We start from the raw sequence: 16,673 nt of genomic DNA on the forward strand, positions 1-16,673 counted from the left end.
TCGTCATACTCATCACTGTAATATGTACAAGGCCTTCTTTTTCTAATATGCATTATAGCATCAGGGGGAGTTTCAAACTAGAGTTGGTTCAGCATAGAAGGTACTCAACACAAGAAACCCACAAGTACTTTTCACCATCCAGAAACCTAAAGTGACACATAAAGAAAATACATTACAAATGACCAGAAGGACACATTTAGAAGCCAATACTTTCATCTTTATTAATCTTGTTCTCATTTGTTTAAATAAATTTTTCCTTTGTAAAATCTCATAACGAAAACACTGAACAGGAGTGTTAAAGCCTGTCTTAATTTAAAACGAATACACAACAACAGAACATTAAAAACGTACGGTAACTCTTTACTCTGCATCTGTAAACAACCCGTCCCACCCCTCCCTCCCACTCCACACAGTTTGATAAGATTTGGCATGTCCATTTTCTCAACGCATATGCCTTCAGCTCTTTGTGTCATTAAAATGTTCTTTTTTATTATTGCAGGTCGGACAATAAAAAAAGACAAGTCTGCTAAAAAAAAAAAAACCCAAACAACTTCAAATGAGAGAAAAAAAGCATTAGTGCCAATATTTCTTAACACACAGTCAGCAGTATACCGAATGCACTCAAAACATTTTTGTATAGACCTTCTGTATAGTAAGCAGCCTTGCCCAAATTATGACAGGCAGTAACATGCGCACACACTCACACACACATTATCCTATCATTCATACTCACACACGCGCGCAAAACAACTGTGGTGGTTTAATCCACTTACTTGGTCTCAGTCTCACTCACACTCATGTCCATATAGTGTGTATGATACTGCGCACAGTACTGACACATGGAGAAATGCAACATAGCCTCAAACTGCCAGCAATTTAACATTTATCACTGCAACAGTAACAAACATGTTCAAGAGAGAATAACAGAGAAAGAGTGCGTGAGATACAACAGTAGGAGGTCAGCATTTTGAAAACAGAACAATGACATTTTTCAATATTTTCACTGTTCAAAAATTAAAACCATACATACAAACAAACAGAAAAAACTAACTTAACATACACAGTAAGATACAGTTCTGTTTTCAATCAGAGCTGTTTGCATGTGTTTGGATTCGGTCTCCGTTTTCAATGGGGACGTGAATACAAACTGCACTTTAACCTCACATCATGTAGTAGTTTTAAGTTCTCTTATACGATGAAGGTAATGCTGTTTACAGTGCCCATCTGTCTGAAGGCTTGTCTGTATTTGGTGTGTGCATGTGTATGTAAATCTGTCGAAAAGTCCCCTATTTACTAAGCACATTGCAATCCAGTCAAGTCTTTCAGACCAACTGACTTTTCATTCTGTTTCAGGTTTCAGGTTTCAAGTCTAAGCAGTTGAAATCTTCATCTGTGGAAAAAGGCTGTATACACATCTAACAGTCCCTGCATTTGTTTATATAATAGCTTAAGTCTGGCCACGAGAATGTGTGTAAGCATGTCTCACATTTCTGCTTTGTGTGTGCACGTTAATATGCATACCATGTATATGTGTGTATATGTGTTTTACATTAATATGCATACCATGTAAATGTGTTTGTGTCTGTGTGTGCTATAGTAAATACATATGTATCCCAGTGTATGATGTATCAGTGTGTCCAAACCTACACATGCTAATGGAGGGGGCTCCTCAGATAGAATCAGCCCCTCCCCCCAGCAGGTCGCCAGGCAACAATGCGGCAGGGCTGTCCATTTGGTGCCTTTCCTCCATTTGCGGTGCCCCCCACAAGCTGCTGCTGGGGTATCCCGCACTCATGCCACCCCAGAGCCCAGACCTCCCAGAATCCACTCCGCTGACACCTCCTCCCTCCCCTGCCCCATTGGTGCTCCATTGGGAAAATATCCCCAGCCCAGGTCCTTGGGCTGAGGAAGTTTCTGAAGAACTTCCTGTACCATCGAGACTCTGCCAGGCAGAGCCAGAGGACCTTACACTACCTAGAACTGCTGCTCCGCTTTCCCCTCCTCCACCACCATTTCCATTTCCACCTGAAGTTGTGCCTGCTGGTGCCCGCTCATTCCCAGGGGAGCTACCTCCACTGCTGACCACAGCTGTGCCTGTTCCAGATGAACCCTGCGTCCCGCTGGTTGCGGCCCCTCCTGAGCTGGCCCCCTCTGCCCCTCCGGCCTGGGAATGTGCAAAATAACGGGCGACTTCTTCCTCACTCACAAACTCTGCCAGGATTGTGGTGTTGCCCAGAACACACCTGAGAGAGAGTAACAAGAGAAGGGATCATCAGGAACATGCTCTATGTGAAATATACCGAATGTCCATTAGTGAGTTTACTGGTTAACCTACATGTGCAGTGCACCCTGAGCCTTGGCTGCTTCCTGCCGGCTGCTGTAGCGAATCAGAGCGCTGCCCTGGGTCAGGCCGAGGTGGAAGGTCAGCAGGGGGCCATGCTGCATGCAGATCGTCCTCAGCGTGGAGCCGTCAATCTACAGGGTTAAGAAATAAGTATGAGTGGAAAAGATTGTGTGTGTGTGTGTGTGTTTTGACGATGCTACAGTAATTGTCCGCAATCTTGAGTCATCAATTAAAAGGCCAGAGAAAGGTCAGGAAATCTAAGAGGTTATATAATGGTTATGTGTATGAACCCTGTATCAATAAGTAATGAAGTGAGATTGCAGACAGTGACTTTATCGTTCTGTAATTCTGTCACACTTAGTTGTGTAAATTGTGTAAGCCTGTTTAAACATATTACTGTAAAAAATGATACCACACAAACAAAAAACTTTGTCTAGACTTACAATTAAACATGTTAGAATCTATGCCATTCCCAGAGCAGTGTCATGTGAGTGTCATTTGTGCAATCCCTAATTGATTAAATGGCTCATCCAACTTCACAATCCAATTACAGCTGGGTCATGCATCATTCCATCTAATTTGCATAAGACAGACTGAAGGGGAATACAGATGAATGAGCACAGCGATTTAATGCTTTTGAATTTAAACCCCGACCAGTCTGTCTCAGAACTGTTTTACTGTATAGCCCGGATAATTTCTATTTTGATGAGGGGGTTGTAAAAACAATTTAATTCCATAGAGCTTGCACAGCATACTAGCGTTACATCTTTTCCTCACCCTTCTGCACTAGTTTATAGATAGTAGGATTACCAGTGGTGACACTGTTCATATTTAAAACTTTTGGAATCAAAATCCCTGAAAATTGTTCGTTAATTTTATAATTTACGTATCAGTTTCCATCTCTCTCAGCCTGTCCCACCCTTCTTTTTCTCACGCTTTACCTGAGGGGTCAGGTTACTCAGCAGCAACCAACAGCTGCCTCTGGAGGCAACACCATCGCTCCAAGCTGAGCCTATAAAGAAAAAAGAAAAGGAGAGAAGAGACAAACAGAAAAAAAGACCAGGAGGAAACAATTAGCAGGGATGTCATAGTTGATGACAAATTATGTTGAAGATTACCTTATTTGCATAAAGACTTTTATGCTACATTTCATGATATTGTACTAGGACCTGAGTCGTCATACCACTGTCAAAAAGGTTTTTCTCTACATGGTATTCAGTTATGAAATCTGACATGGTTATGAAATAATTCAAACCTTTCCTTGTAAAAAGTACAGTACCTGGCCCAAATCTAGATTCTTGATTCATCCCGCCCCCTCCCCAACTCCGGGCCAACCGGGGGCCTCCACTACCCCATGGGGAGGGCGAGGCCTGCTTCTGATTGGTCAAGCCAGGAGGGGGGCGTGGCAGCTGTGAGCTGTTGCGATTGGTCTTCCACAACTTGTTTTGTCCGATGGGCTCTGGGGGCCAGCTGGGCTTGTACTCCGAGTACTTTCCTGAAGAGGAAATGGGGAGGTGGGGGAAAGAGGGGGAAAATGAGTTTTTGACAAACAGACCACAGAAATAGGAGTGGAGAGGACACAGTATAGCTAGCTCCTTTGGCATCTTTGTAGAAAAAGCATAACTTATACACCAGTAAAATACAGCGCAAACACAATATAGTACGAGAAATAAAACTGAAAAGCAAATGACAACTGAACTAGTAGGGAGAACTAGTAAATGAGATTCAAAAGTCAAAATGCAGAAGGAAATAAATAATACTTGAAAATCATTACATACCTGTGCTGTGTGCATTGCTGAGGGGACTGTCTGAGGCACTGTAGGGCCAGGCACCAGGTGAAGGCAGCGAGGTGTTGAGGGTGGGGTTTGGCCCTACAAAACACTAAAAGGTTATCTGAAAGCAACACATCGAGTCCCAAACAAGACAAGGCAACTATAGTACAGCTCGACAGCTGATGAGGAATACTGTTTGTCAAACCTTTGCCCCTAGAACTTTGTGCATGTACATTTCACAATGGGGTGTCAGTGAGTGAATGCAAGACATTCAAGGCAACAACATGCTTAAAGTTCAGCCTTATGTCTGGTTGTGGAAGGTTAATTGAGTTAGATCAGTTGATGCTCATCACACCGGAGAAGCCAAACAGGAAATGTTATTTTCAGTTGGCACTCCAAGTTGAACTCCAACAACAGAATTGTGTATCTTTATTCACCATATACCACAATTCTACAGTGATAAATTCATAGCTCAGCCCTAATTCTCATGTGAAAAAGCTGTGGCTTCAAAAGGAAAATTCAAGTAACACGCTTTATTAATAACCCTGAGCTTGACTTTACTTTAGATAGTTCTATCTAATCTATAAAAGTTAATATTCCAATTAAAAAATATTCTTTTCTTGCTGGGTGAAAGTAACTAATGCGATTACAAGGAAGCCCCTGTAATCTATTCATTGCTCTTATTTGGGACCAAATAGGCACTTGTCTTACCACATTAATTTTTTGAGATTTGTCATTTTAGGCGCCAATGCAAAATTAACAGCTACATTCATCAAAATATTTGGCACATTCAAATACCTATGTTGTCTCGCAGTAACTGGTGGTCAGAGTCGTTGAGGCTTGGGGGTCCCGGGGAACCAAGAACACTACCAGGGGTTATGTAGGGGTCAGATTCTGGGTCGCCACTACTCTGGATTCCTTTCCAGGGCACGCCAGGCTGGAACTCTGTCATCAGAGAACAGAAAACTGAAATGATCTGCATATTGGATGGCTATACAAAAAAGTTGCAAATGCTATTTTGCTTCAGGTTAGGCAATTTTTTTAAAACGGCACAATAGCTTCTGAGATATATACAGTGAGTATTGAGTCAGTTGACATATGTAAGTATTCATAATTACAGACAGCCCTTTGGGAGCATGTAGCAGATATAGACACTCACCTGGAGGCCAGCTGGATGTGGCAGGTTTGTTTCCCATTTTACTCCCAGGGGTCCGGTGCCAGCTGTCAGCAGAGCCTTGAGGGGGAATCCCTAAACCATCACTGCCCAGTATTTCATACTGGGCGTAAGGGGATCCCCCTCTCACCTTTATAGCACTGGGTAAAGGGCCTTGGGAACAGCAGAGAAAGGAAATAAGGTCAAACCGATTGACATGAATATATCTCACGTAACCTTAATTTGCAGTGGTTCATTCAGATGCATTGTGAAAGAAGGTGATCAAGAATGCAGTTATAACCAGATTGACAACAGCCTGGGAGGTGTGCTTTCCCAAAGTGAATTTTGCCTTCATCATATTGTAAACCATCTGTTAACCTACCGTTCTTGTGAAGGGTTGAGTCAGGGGGAGATGGAGCTGGGGAGTGTCCCTCCATCATCCATTTGAAGCGCGATTGCTGTCCCCCTGTGTCCTTCATCCCTCCCATCATGGGACCGAGTTCCAGTCCTGACAGGTTACCACCTGGGGCAAGCCCTGACAAGTAAAAAAACACAAACACTCATGGATACATTACATTTTTACTAATGTTCTGTTCAGGGCTGAGATTGCTCTAAGGTAAGGGGCAATTTAAAATGGAGGACCATTGTTTTATCAACAATGATTACAAAAGATAAGGTGTCTGTGTCACACTACACTAGTTTAATAGATAGAACTGGATGGTTCTTACTGGCTCACCTAGACAAACAGACAAATTAGTGACATGATACTGAGACTCTATTAGTGCAGGTGGACAGGGCTGTACACCATTACCCTGAGGCACACTTGATCCTAAATGTCAGTCTCTGCTGATTTGCTGACTACATGTAGCCTAAGATGGCACTCTATCATGCTATTTTAGCAACCTAACAAACACAGCTAAAAGTAAACATCAAACTTCAAACCGTACACCAGTTGTATTTATAGTTAGATATTTAGCTGACTGCATCACATCTAACCAATGGAGTCTAACCCACAAACATGTTGCCTGTTGAACTCACCAGAGTACATCCCTTGCGTTTTGGCATGAAGGTCTGATAAGGGGGCCCCCATTCCAGGATGTGGAAGGGAGTCTACCATGGGCTGTTTGGACAGGCCTCCTCCCAGGTGAGAGGGGGAAAGTTTGGAGCTCCCTCCTCCTGCTGCTGCTCCAACTCCACCCTGCTGATGCTGTCTCTGCTGCTGCAGAATAGCCATTATCCTTGCCAGCTGAAAGGGACAAGATCCGAGAAAATAAATTACTATAAGTACAAATGCTCAGTACAGTAAATGGTCTCTTATTGTCTTGATGAATTGCCATCTTATCTACCACATTTAGAGCTTTACAGAAAGCTCAACTTATTACCTCCAGTTAAAAAAACAACATTTAACCAGCATAGACCACACATCTTTAGTTTGATCAAGGTAACGGTTTTGCAGCAGAGAAAATAAATGGTAATGGTTTAAGTCCCGATGACAATGCATTGTGTGGTATAGAACTTGACTATGCTCACCTGCTGTGGGTCTGGCTGTTGCCTGAGAGGCTGAGGCTGAGGGAACTTCCTCTGGTTTTGCAGAAGCTGCTGCTGCTGTTGCTGCTGTTGTAGCAAGAGCTGACAAGCCTAAGGGTAGGTGGGCAGAAATGGTTAGAGATGGAGATGAATGCATAGGCTAGGTTCACACATAGACACTGCAAGTACATTATTAGGGGTGGATTTATTATGATTGATCACGTATTTTAAGTCATTTCAATACATGGTTACACAAAGGCAGATAAAACAGACAACTATGCATTATTTTTCTAAATGTGATGAATAAATCCATCAATCGACATGCTAACATTTAGCCCCTTACCAGATGGAACTGCTGCATGTGGGGGTAAATGTTGCTGAGCATTGCTAGCTGCTGTGGGGAAATTTGAGGAGGGAATACTCCTCCACCAACACCACCAACACCACCAACCCCTCCGACACTTCCAACACCACCAACACCACCAACACCTCCCACTCCTCCCACTCCTCCCACTCCTCCAACCACTCCACCCACACTGCCACCAGGAGAGGGCATCTGCTTCAGCATAGGACCCGGCACCTGCATGGCACATAAATATCTTTATACATGGCTGTTGATCAACACTTGCATATAAGAAATATGAGAAACGGCACTGCATTCATTCAGCTCAATTCATTTCAAATTTATGAATGATTAAAAAATGTAAATTCAAAAGTTTGAAGAAAATCCTTGCACATCATCAACTCTTAATGACAGACGCACAGGATCAAAAACTATTGACCTGGAAGAATAAAATCTCTATTAGCCAGCATTTCATGAAGTCGAGAAGCTTCAAGATGTATTACTGTCTAAGGTGGTGAATTAGAACCACCAACAACTTAACAATGTTACAAATTGCCTAATAAACAGAGAACTGAGGAATACTGGGAAAATAAAACCATTTAATAAACAGTTAATATACAATAAACAGGAAACAAATAAAACAAAATTGATGATTTCTTATTGTCTAAATGTTAATGGCCTCTTAAAAGCTATCCCCTAGCCTAAAAGCCTTAGCCACTGCTATTATTTATTGCCAATCCACAAGGTAATCAGGCAATCAATAATCCTGCTCAAGACCTAACCCACAAACAATTTGTGAGAGTTTACTAACAGGAATAATATACTGATATGGGTTTACTGCATACGAATTTCCCCTTAATTATTTCCAATGTGCAGCAACAGCATTATGGGAACTATTTACTTAGTAGAGAAAAACAGACAATGAACAAAAACCTGTGTTTGTGTGAAGTTAACATTGGCAGAACTCAGGAGATTACATCACTCCCAAATACAACATTCATCATGACTATTTACATCAGCGACAGTAGACAACAGACCTGAGCAGACAGGAACTGATGAGGCACTTGAGCACGTAACCCCTGGGAGGGGTTCATCGGATGCATGCCAGGCTGGTGCATCCCTCGAGGCGTAGGCATACCTCCGCCACTGCCGACAAACACTCCATGGCCACCCATCTGTAGTACAATGGAAAGCATACGACAATAGCAATGCATTTGTGGTGAAGTTTTCTTATTTCATAGTACTTTTTTTAACATCATCAAGTTAGCGCAACTAACATACAGAATTTAACACCCATGTAGCAGATATTGACAACATTAAAAGTTGAAAAAAAAACAAAAAAACAGCTTCATACCTTTTCACCATAAGGCCCCATGTCAACAGGGCCCATGTCTTTGGAACTAGGTATGCGGTAACCTCCTGCACCTCTTCCTCCTCTCCGCATCTCTCCATTATAGTCAGTTATTCCTCTCTTGTCTCCTTCCATCTTTTTGTCAAGACTTGGGTCATCACCCTAAGAAACAGCGAAGTACATTGATAATCCATTAATCAAAATCACATTATCAATTTGGGTAAAGCAAGTTTTGTAAGAGAGTTTTCATTGAGTATCTTCCAAAAAAACAGCAATATGACAGGTAAGACATTCAAGTAAAGCATTTAAGAACATATAACAACTGCTGTTTTCAATAGCTTGAAATTTTAAACATTTTAAAAAAAAAATCTTACCAGAAGGCCCATGTTTGAAAACTGCCGTGAGACTGGGTTCATCCAGCTGTCCCCTCCTCCACTCTTTAGGAAAGAAATAATAACATTACTCTCAGCCAAAAAAAAATGGGAATAAGAAAGAGTAAATGGCTGTCAGCATTGAGGAATGTTACTAAACAAAGTAAGAACTGCATTGTCTTAATACAGTAAACTAAGAGAGGACACAAACTTGTTTGTGTGTCCTAAAACTCCTTCTGTCTACCTTGATGTTCCCTCTCTTTCCACCATGTGTCTGACCCCAGCCTCCAGAGTTAAAGGAGGAGCTGCTTCCCTGGGAGCCAGTGCTGTTCCAGACCCCTCCACCACCATCATCTTCCTCATCCCAGCTGGGGTGACGGGAGGCTGCAACAGAGCCCTCTCCCTTCCCACCCCAGCTTTCCATTGACTTGGTGCCTGCAGCAACATCAAAGCAAATGGTTATGATAATGTTGGCAGTATTTCGTCCATTTGACAAATGGTGAACCCAATTCAAATTGAAAAAAGTCTCTGTGTCATGTCTCAGATTGATAGAGAGCATTAACACAGAACTCCGATATTTTAATATTTTGAATTATACACATTGTTACTTCTCTTACCAGGTTTAACAGGGTTGGGTGAAGGGGTCCCCCAGCCAGAGGCTTTGCTGGGTTCATCTGGATCGCCCCAACCCGTTGCTGCATCTGACGTCTGACCCCAAGCAGCTGTACCATTATCCACAGATTGTACACCACCTCCCCACATACCTGGACCTGGAGATTGATGAAAAGGAACACTTTTAACATGCAGTTAAATGTGTAAATTTTTTTTGATGGCAAGAGTCAATGAGGTGTTAATTAGGCTGACATAAGCAAGCTGTTCCTGATATTTGGAAGATTATATATATAAATATATATACTTGCATTAATTGACGTTCAGTCTAGTTTGGTTTTGGCCTGCTGAATGCAAACTTATCTTATTTCTATTTTTAACCAGTTCACCTTCGACTTACCAACTGCAGTACTGCCAGGGTTTGTATCCCTGCTGTGCTGAATCCCCTGCTGCCTTCTAGGTGGTTGTTGCTGCGTGGGTGGTGGGACCTGGCTTTGGTCGGCTGCAGCACTTTTTTTGTCCCACAAATTCACATTCTTGCTGTTGTAGCGGGTTGGGTCTCCCCAGGCTGAAGTGCCATCATCGATTTCCATTTTGCGACTGATGGACTGAGGGGAGGGCTCTTCCCAGCCACTGGGCTCCAGGGAGTCACTCCCACCTCCGGAGAGCTGGGGGATCGGGCCGGAAGTCCAGCCCGAACTTTGGTTCTGATTCTTGGAAGGTGGACCACCACCTCCAACGTTGGACCGGCTGTTCCACCCTCCCTGCATGGGACCTCCTTGTGGCTGCTGGCCCTGTGATTGGTGCTGCTGTTGATTTGGGGCTTTCATTGGTGCCACTTGGCTGTTTGGTATCTGTGCTGCTGCATGGGGCTTGGTACCCCCCCAGTCCTGGTGGGATTTGCCTCCACCCACATCTCCTCCTCCCCATCCTCCTCGCTGAGATCCGCCTTCTTCCAAATTACCCCAGGAAGATCCCTCATCAGTGTTGCTTCCACCTCTGCTTCGCCCATCACCACTCCCACCTCCAGGCATAGAGTCTCTCTGTCCCCAGTCTCCTCCCCAACCACCCGCTTCTCCTCTTCCAGCCCCCTTCCAACCTCCTGTCCTGCCCTGTTTATCCTCTGGACCGTCTCCCCACCCACTACCCTGTTCTCCAAAGTCTCTCCAGTTCCCTCCTCTACCTCTACGATCCCCCCATTGTTGTTCTTCAGTCCCCCATCCTTTGCCCTGCTTTTCAGGCGGGAGATCACCCCAGCCTCCAGCTGCCTTGCCCTGGTTGCCCTCCATATCTTCTTCGGGTGTTCCTGGCTTTCTTATAGTGTTACCAGGCATGTGAGAACCACAGGTGGACTGTGTAGCACCACCATCCCAGCCATCCCTCACTGTAGCAGGGCCAGAGTTGTGGCTAGTCGTGTGACTGCCAGCAGATAGATCATTAGTTATTGAACTGGTGTTTGACGGGTACCCAGGACCGCGACTAGTGGTAGTGTTCATGGTTGCTGATGAGAATGCTGTGGAAGATGAAGCGCTTCTTTCATTTCTATTTCCTCCTCCTCTTGCGTTGTCCAGATCCCAGGCCACATTCTGTCGAATCTGGGTCTGCCCCCAGCCTGTGTTAGACAGGACCCTGGGGTCCAGGTCAGATCGATTGAGCATGCCAAGTAAGGCCACTTCAGCATTGGAGGTCTTCTGGCATGCAGACGAGGATCCCTCCTGCTTTTGCCCACTATCACTGCCTCCTCCAACACTTCCAGCTATAGACCCCCCTCCACTAGAGGATGAGGGTCCTCCACCTCCAGTGCCTCCACCCTGTCCACCCCACTCCCCAACTGCACTGTCCCCACTTTCAGTCCCTTTCTGATTGTCCCAAGCTTTTGTCATAGTTGCAAACTTTGGTGAGGCGGAGTCCTGCAAAACACTGCCACCAAGACCTACACTGCCTCCACTACTGCTGCTGTTGCTGCTCCCATCTCCTCCTCTTCCACCTCCTATTGCTAAGTTACTCGAACCTGCACCTCCCACTGTGCCACCCCACTCCGCTTCTAAACTGCCTCCTTCCCACGCTCCCTGAGATACCACTGGGGTATTTGAGCCACCATCATTTCCCCTGCCCCACCCTGCCTTGTCACCCTGGCTACCAAAGCCCCACACATTCCCTTCCTGCCCCTGAGCTACAGTCCCTCCTCCACCCCATCCATCTGCCTGTGCGGCACCTGCACTGTGGTCAGAGGACACCGGAGGCATGGACCTCCAAGAAGAAGACGCAGTAGAGGAGGAAGTGGAAGAACCAGAAAGGTTACCATTCCCCTCGCCTTCAACAGTAGTAACCCCACAATCCCTCTCATCGCCACCTTCTTGATTTGGTCCTGCTCCTCGTGCTCCCCCACCTGAACCCGATTCCGGCCCCAGGTTTCCTAAGTGCTGCTGCTGTTCCCCCACAGCTGTCTCATTGTGCTGCTGATGGAGACCAGGTTGATTCACAGATGAAAGAGAGTGAGTGGTGATGAGGGTGGTGCTGGCCGAGAACGAGGAAGCTGAAGTAATGGATGAATGTAGTGGAAGGCTGTCGCTAGCCGAAGTCGAGGTCCCGCCCTGAACCAGGGCAGGCCAGGCAGAGGGGTTCACATTGGGGTTGAAATTGGCACCAGGGACATTACTGCTGCCACTCACAGGGCTCTCCTCAGGCCCAGGAAGAAGATGGGAGACTTTGGAATTGTAAAATGCTGCTGATCCTGGCCCTGCCTCCACCTGAGAGGAGGTGGTAGAGCCCCACACACCACCACTTGACTGAACACATTCATTAAGCGAGGAAGAGGACGAAAGAGGAGAAGAACGAGGTGAGGAAGGATTGTCCATGTTCCCTGCTCCTCCTCCTACAGCTCCTCCCTTCTGCTGGATGCTTCTCTCACTCCATGAGGCACTACTGTTGTTGTTGTTGTTACCAGGGCAGTCTTGCTCCTGCACCCCTCCTCCAGCCCCTTCAGAACTCAATTTGGCCCCGCCTAGGATGCTAGGCCAGTCCCCCAGGTCAGTCCCATCCACAATCACCTTCCCGCAGCCCTGAGAAGAGGACGGGCTGCCAGAGCCTGCCCCCCATGTGGAATTTGCATAAGTTGAAGTAGTAGTAGTAGAAGAAGACGACGACAAAGCAGCGACACATAATGAAGATGAGGAGGAGTTGGGGGGTGATGCAGAGGATGAACCCAGGTTGGAATCTATAAAGACAAAATTGAGACCATTTATTTAGCTGACAAATTGAGCATTAACAATCCTCAACTTCCAGAACAAACCAAATGATGGTCAAATTACTGAAGATTTCAAGTATTCACTACAGTGAATGCAGATCACTGTAGTCATGTACAACTCTAAAACTACAATTATAGTCAGTTTATATTATGTCAACTGCTGGACTGTATGCTTTTGTAAAATCCTTGCCGTGGCTATTTGATAAACCTTAAAATACATTTTGGTGTTGCAAAACAAAAGCAATTTCCTGGACTACTTTAAAATATAAGATCACTACTTTTTATGGCACTCATTGGACTCCATTTCAAACTTGATAAGACATCAACCCACCTGTGCCTCCAGCTGTGTTTGCATTGGGGTTATCTGCTCCCTGTGAGGAAAGCAGTGCGGTGGCTGCCCAGCCACTGCCTCCTCCAACCCCTCCTGCACCCCCCTCGCCTCCTCCTCCCCCCAGCAGCATGGAGGACAGCGGTGGCTGGCCCCTCTTCAGTAGCACTTTATGGTCCTGCTGGCAGCGAAATCTTGGTGGAACCTCTCTGGACATGTATCGCTGCTGCTGGGAGGTCTGGCTTCCAGAGGGGGAGGAGGAGGAGGAGGGCTGTCCGTTGGCCACAGCAGTCCGCTGCTTTGCATTGTTCCCGCCACCAGGAGGAACTTGTGCAGAAACCCCGGCTGCACCAGGACTGGGGGATGAGGGGGCAACAGGGCCAGGGCTGGGGGACACTGAGCCTGGGGTGGCGAGAGGCTGGGAACAGGAGGGCTTGGCTGATTCTGGCACTGAAATGCACAAATAACCAAGTGTTTGACTCACTAATTAGCATATGATAAAAAGAGGAAGAGGGTGTATGTTACTCAGCTGCAGGTAGGTTAAGCTACTCTATTGGTCATAGTTCAAGAAAAGTTTAAGAAAATGTGCAAAGTGCATAAACCTATGCTTAACTCCCTAGGTCATCACTATACATTAAAGCTATTAAAAGAGCAGGGTACTGCTGATTAAAGCACATTTAACAATATGACGTAAACACCATACCACTGACATTATCTTATGGAACAGAAAGTGAAAAAGGAAGCGTGTGATGATGAGATAAACAAAAGGAAAAAACTAAACATACCTTTGATTTTCTGTTCTGGCACCTAAAATAGAAAGATAAAGGGAGTCAGATACAAAGCAGAAGAGAATTTGCTGCTGGCAAACTGATGAAAAATAAAAGGCAACAAGAAAATGTAACGTTGTTTTGTTTTGAGATCACTACCTACCATCCATGTACACCTAAAAGTGTAATATTACTAATTTAGCCTCGCAACTGAAACTGAAAAATATACCAGCAGCCTATTGTTTAAAGTGAAGATAAAGATATGACACTGAATATTTCACATTACAAATTCACTCTCTAACCTCAATTACCTAATAAAATCATAAAGATGGCAAATTCATTTTGAAATGCATCCACTCCAACCAACAAAACAATACTGGCAGAGTCAGTGTTAATGATATGGAAGAAGGAATATCACATTGATTCTCTGCAAAACAGAAAGTTCAAATCAGCTGTCAATTTTTGGTGACACTATTTACCTTCTGAGAGGTTTCCCTTTTCTTTTTATCTTCTTTCTTCTTTTTCTTGTCTTCCATGAACTACTGTTCCCTTTCCTGATTCTCCTGTCTGTGAAGAGAAATGTACACATTCAATTATTTATGTTACACCTCAAGCCATACTTAATAGTAATTTAACACTCACAAACATATACCCCTACATACATTAAGACATTTACTCCAAATGGATAATATGCATGTCATCAGATCAAGGCTAAGTATTCTCCTACATAGTCAATGTTGTAAGGATTGTAACGTTAACCAAGAGCAGACAGCTTGACAACAGTCCTTGGTAGCCTAGCATCTCACTGCATAATTCATTAACCAGCAAACGATTGCAATTCCAACCAACAGACAACCCAGGCAGCAGCCAAACAAACAAGGGACTTCAAACTCCAAGAGATATAAGGAAAATTCAAGTTATTCTGCATTGCAATAGAGACAGTAAGAGCAGCATGATCCACAGAGCACTAGCTTTAATGTGACGAGTACTGTCTAGTGCCATGAAAGCTCTCGCTGACCTCTTACCTGCCAAAAGTAATCCTATACGATATGAAAATATAAGTTATAACTAAGCCACGTGAGTCTGTTTTCGTGTGAGACAAAACGGTTATATGTGGTAATGTAAAGGGATCTCAAATACCAGAGCGCTGTAAATACGACTGGGCCCAGGGTTCCTGTTAGCTAAGCTGCACATAATTAGCACCATGTCACATAGCACTGTTGTAAAGCTAACTGAACAAACCTTCACTGTACCCTCCATTTACGTAGCTTTATGTATACCTTTGTGTAGTGTATGAGAACCCCTACGACGCAGATGTTTGCAGTTGCATTGGGAGCAAGCAAAGTGGATTTTTAAGTGAATAACAGGCCAGTCAGGAATGGGTGTGTGGCTACTGGGGACCACAAGAAGAGCTTCATTCGGGCGAGAAACTACCTAATGCTAGTCGACTTTAAAGCAGCTGGTGAGCACTGTGCCGTGACCTCAAGAGTCGGGGGCTCGCGACGGTAGACTGTCCCAGAGCAAGGTGCCTCTGTCGCTCCGCGCGACGAATCTAACCTCTACGCAGTTGACTGCAGACAACAGGCACGAAATGTTAGCTAACAACATCACCATTATTTTCAAACACGGTGCATTTCATGAACACATTTGACTGTTATAAGTCGTAACATAACAGTGGGTACAAAAACACAAATAAAAAGTCAGCAAACAGATGCTAGCAAGCTGGTTCATCAGTACGAACGGTCGACAGGGCCAAATAAAACGACGAACTTCAGTGACGTTTCTTCAGCATTGCAACGCGTAACAAGCGAAGCTACTCTAAAACTGAAACCCAATTGTTGTTGGCTATGTAAAGGTGGAAATAACCGACTTCTTTACTCAGTACATACACAATGAAAGCTACCAAAACGCAGAACGTTAATACTGAATACTCACTTCGGGAATCACATAGGACATAAAGTGCTTCTGTGCAAAAATTCTTGCAGACCTACCGCTAGCAGGCTAGCAAGGTAGCTAGCCTAGCGAGCTAGTTCTTCGAGGCTTCCAAGGCTAAATTGAATAAGAAATGACATCACCGAAAGGCGAAATGTTAATCGTAGAAAAATTGAAGAAAGGCGAGTATCCTTTTTGAGCGACTGTAGTTCTCAAGCTGTAAACAAAACATGCATAACCCCTTGATGACTGTCAGACGCTGTATGATCGGTTAGTTTACTATCGGCCATTTTGCTTCTGTGTGGAGGTTTAGCCAGCATATGATATCACCAAGCTGGTTGTTGATCAGAGAGGGGAGGAAGAGCGGGGCACCTACCGACACTGTCCACCAGAGGGCGGCCGATCACTGGAAACATGACGTCATGCACGCGGAGGGATAAATAAGTAAACAAATGGCTTAAAAGTCTGTGAATACATTTACTGTGTGAGACTGTGAATGACCTTATGGGAAACTGGTTGCCTTTCTGAGCAACACACTTACTTTTTTAAAATTTTAATTTTATTTTTTTTTACATGTTTTAGCTTTTTATTCCATGAATGAAAAAGTATAATTTTGCTGAATAATTGTGTGCACTGTTATTTATTTTGATCTGTCAGGAATACTGTGATGTTTGTGTAACTTTAGTTACAGTTAAAAGTTTCCTGATTGTCCAAAAGAGCTTCTGAAGAGTTTTTTTTATTGCTTTATTACACAATTTGATTTATCAGGATGGTATATCTTATTCTTCTTGTCGTGGTTGTTCCAGGTAGTTCTACAATTTGCCCTTTAATGAAATATGCACTATGTCTTATAGTGGGAATTAATAAAAACATTGTCTCTACTAGTTGAGCGGTTCTACAGTTTGGTTTGGTTTTCCATTATCGTGTCA

At 44.2% G+C, this 16,673-nt stretch overlaps 1 protein-coding gene across 2 annotated transcripts; it reads right to left on the reverse strand.

Moving 5' to 3' along the window:
• Window positions 1-195: 195 nt before the first annotated feature.
• On the reverse strand, window positions 196-16,072 carry LOC311268334 (trinucleotide repeat-containing gene 6B protein-like). 2 transcript variants are annotated; one of them, XM_084371929.1, is made up of 21 exons: window positions 15,804-16,072; window positions 14,292-14,379; window positions 13,831-13,852; window positions 13,049-13,495; window positions 9,871-12,687; window positions 9,479-9,631; window positions 9,106-9,296; window positions 8,865-8,927; window positions 8,494-8,652; window positions 8,177-8,314; window positions 7,140-7,376; window positions 6,800-6,907; window positions 6,308-6,515; window positions 5,652-5,804; window positions 5,276-5,443; window positions 4,915-5,061; window positions 4,123-4,215; window positions 3,624-3,839; window positions 3,286-3,356; window positions 2,336-2,475; window positions 196-2,243 (listed from the first exon to the last, which is right to left on the reverse strand). In XM_084371929.1, the coding sequence occupies exons 2-21, from the start codon at window positions 14,346-14,348 to the stop codon at window positions 1,670-1,672; spliced, it is 6,162 nt and encodes a 2,053-aa protein (XP_084228055.1). In that variant the 5' UTR covers window positions 14,349-14,379; window positions 15,804-16,072; the 3' UTR covers window positions 196-1,669. The 2 variants fall into 2 exon arrangements, with proteins under 2 accessions (XP_084228055.1, XP_084228054.1); XM_084371928.1 differs by having other exon boundaries at window positions 15,748-16,072.
• Between the last annotated feature and the right edge of the window lie 601 nt (window positions 16,073-16,673).

The sequence above is a fragment of the Pagrus pagrus genome, assembly GCF_965226575.1.
Source record: "Pagrus pagrus genome assembly, chromosome: 13".
In the NCBI taxonomy this organism is placed as follows: Eukaryota; Metazoa; Chordata; class Actinopteri; order Spariformes; family Sparidae; genus Pagrus; species Pagrus pagrus.

Coding starts and splice junctions, on each gene's coding strand:
- LOC311268334 (XM_084371929.1), bottom strand. CDS start 14,348: ATGGAAGACAAGAAAAAGAAGAAAGAAGATAAAAAGAAAAGGGAAACC. Junction 12,688..13,048: donor AAACACAGCTGGAGGCACAG/GTGGGTTGATGT, acceptor TTGTCTTTATAG/ATTCCAACCTGGGTTCATCC. Junction 4,216..4,914: donor GTTACTGCGAGACAACATAG/GTATTTGAATGT, acceptor AGTGTTTTGTAG/GGCCAAACCCCACCCTCAAC.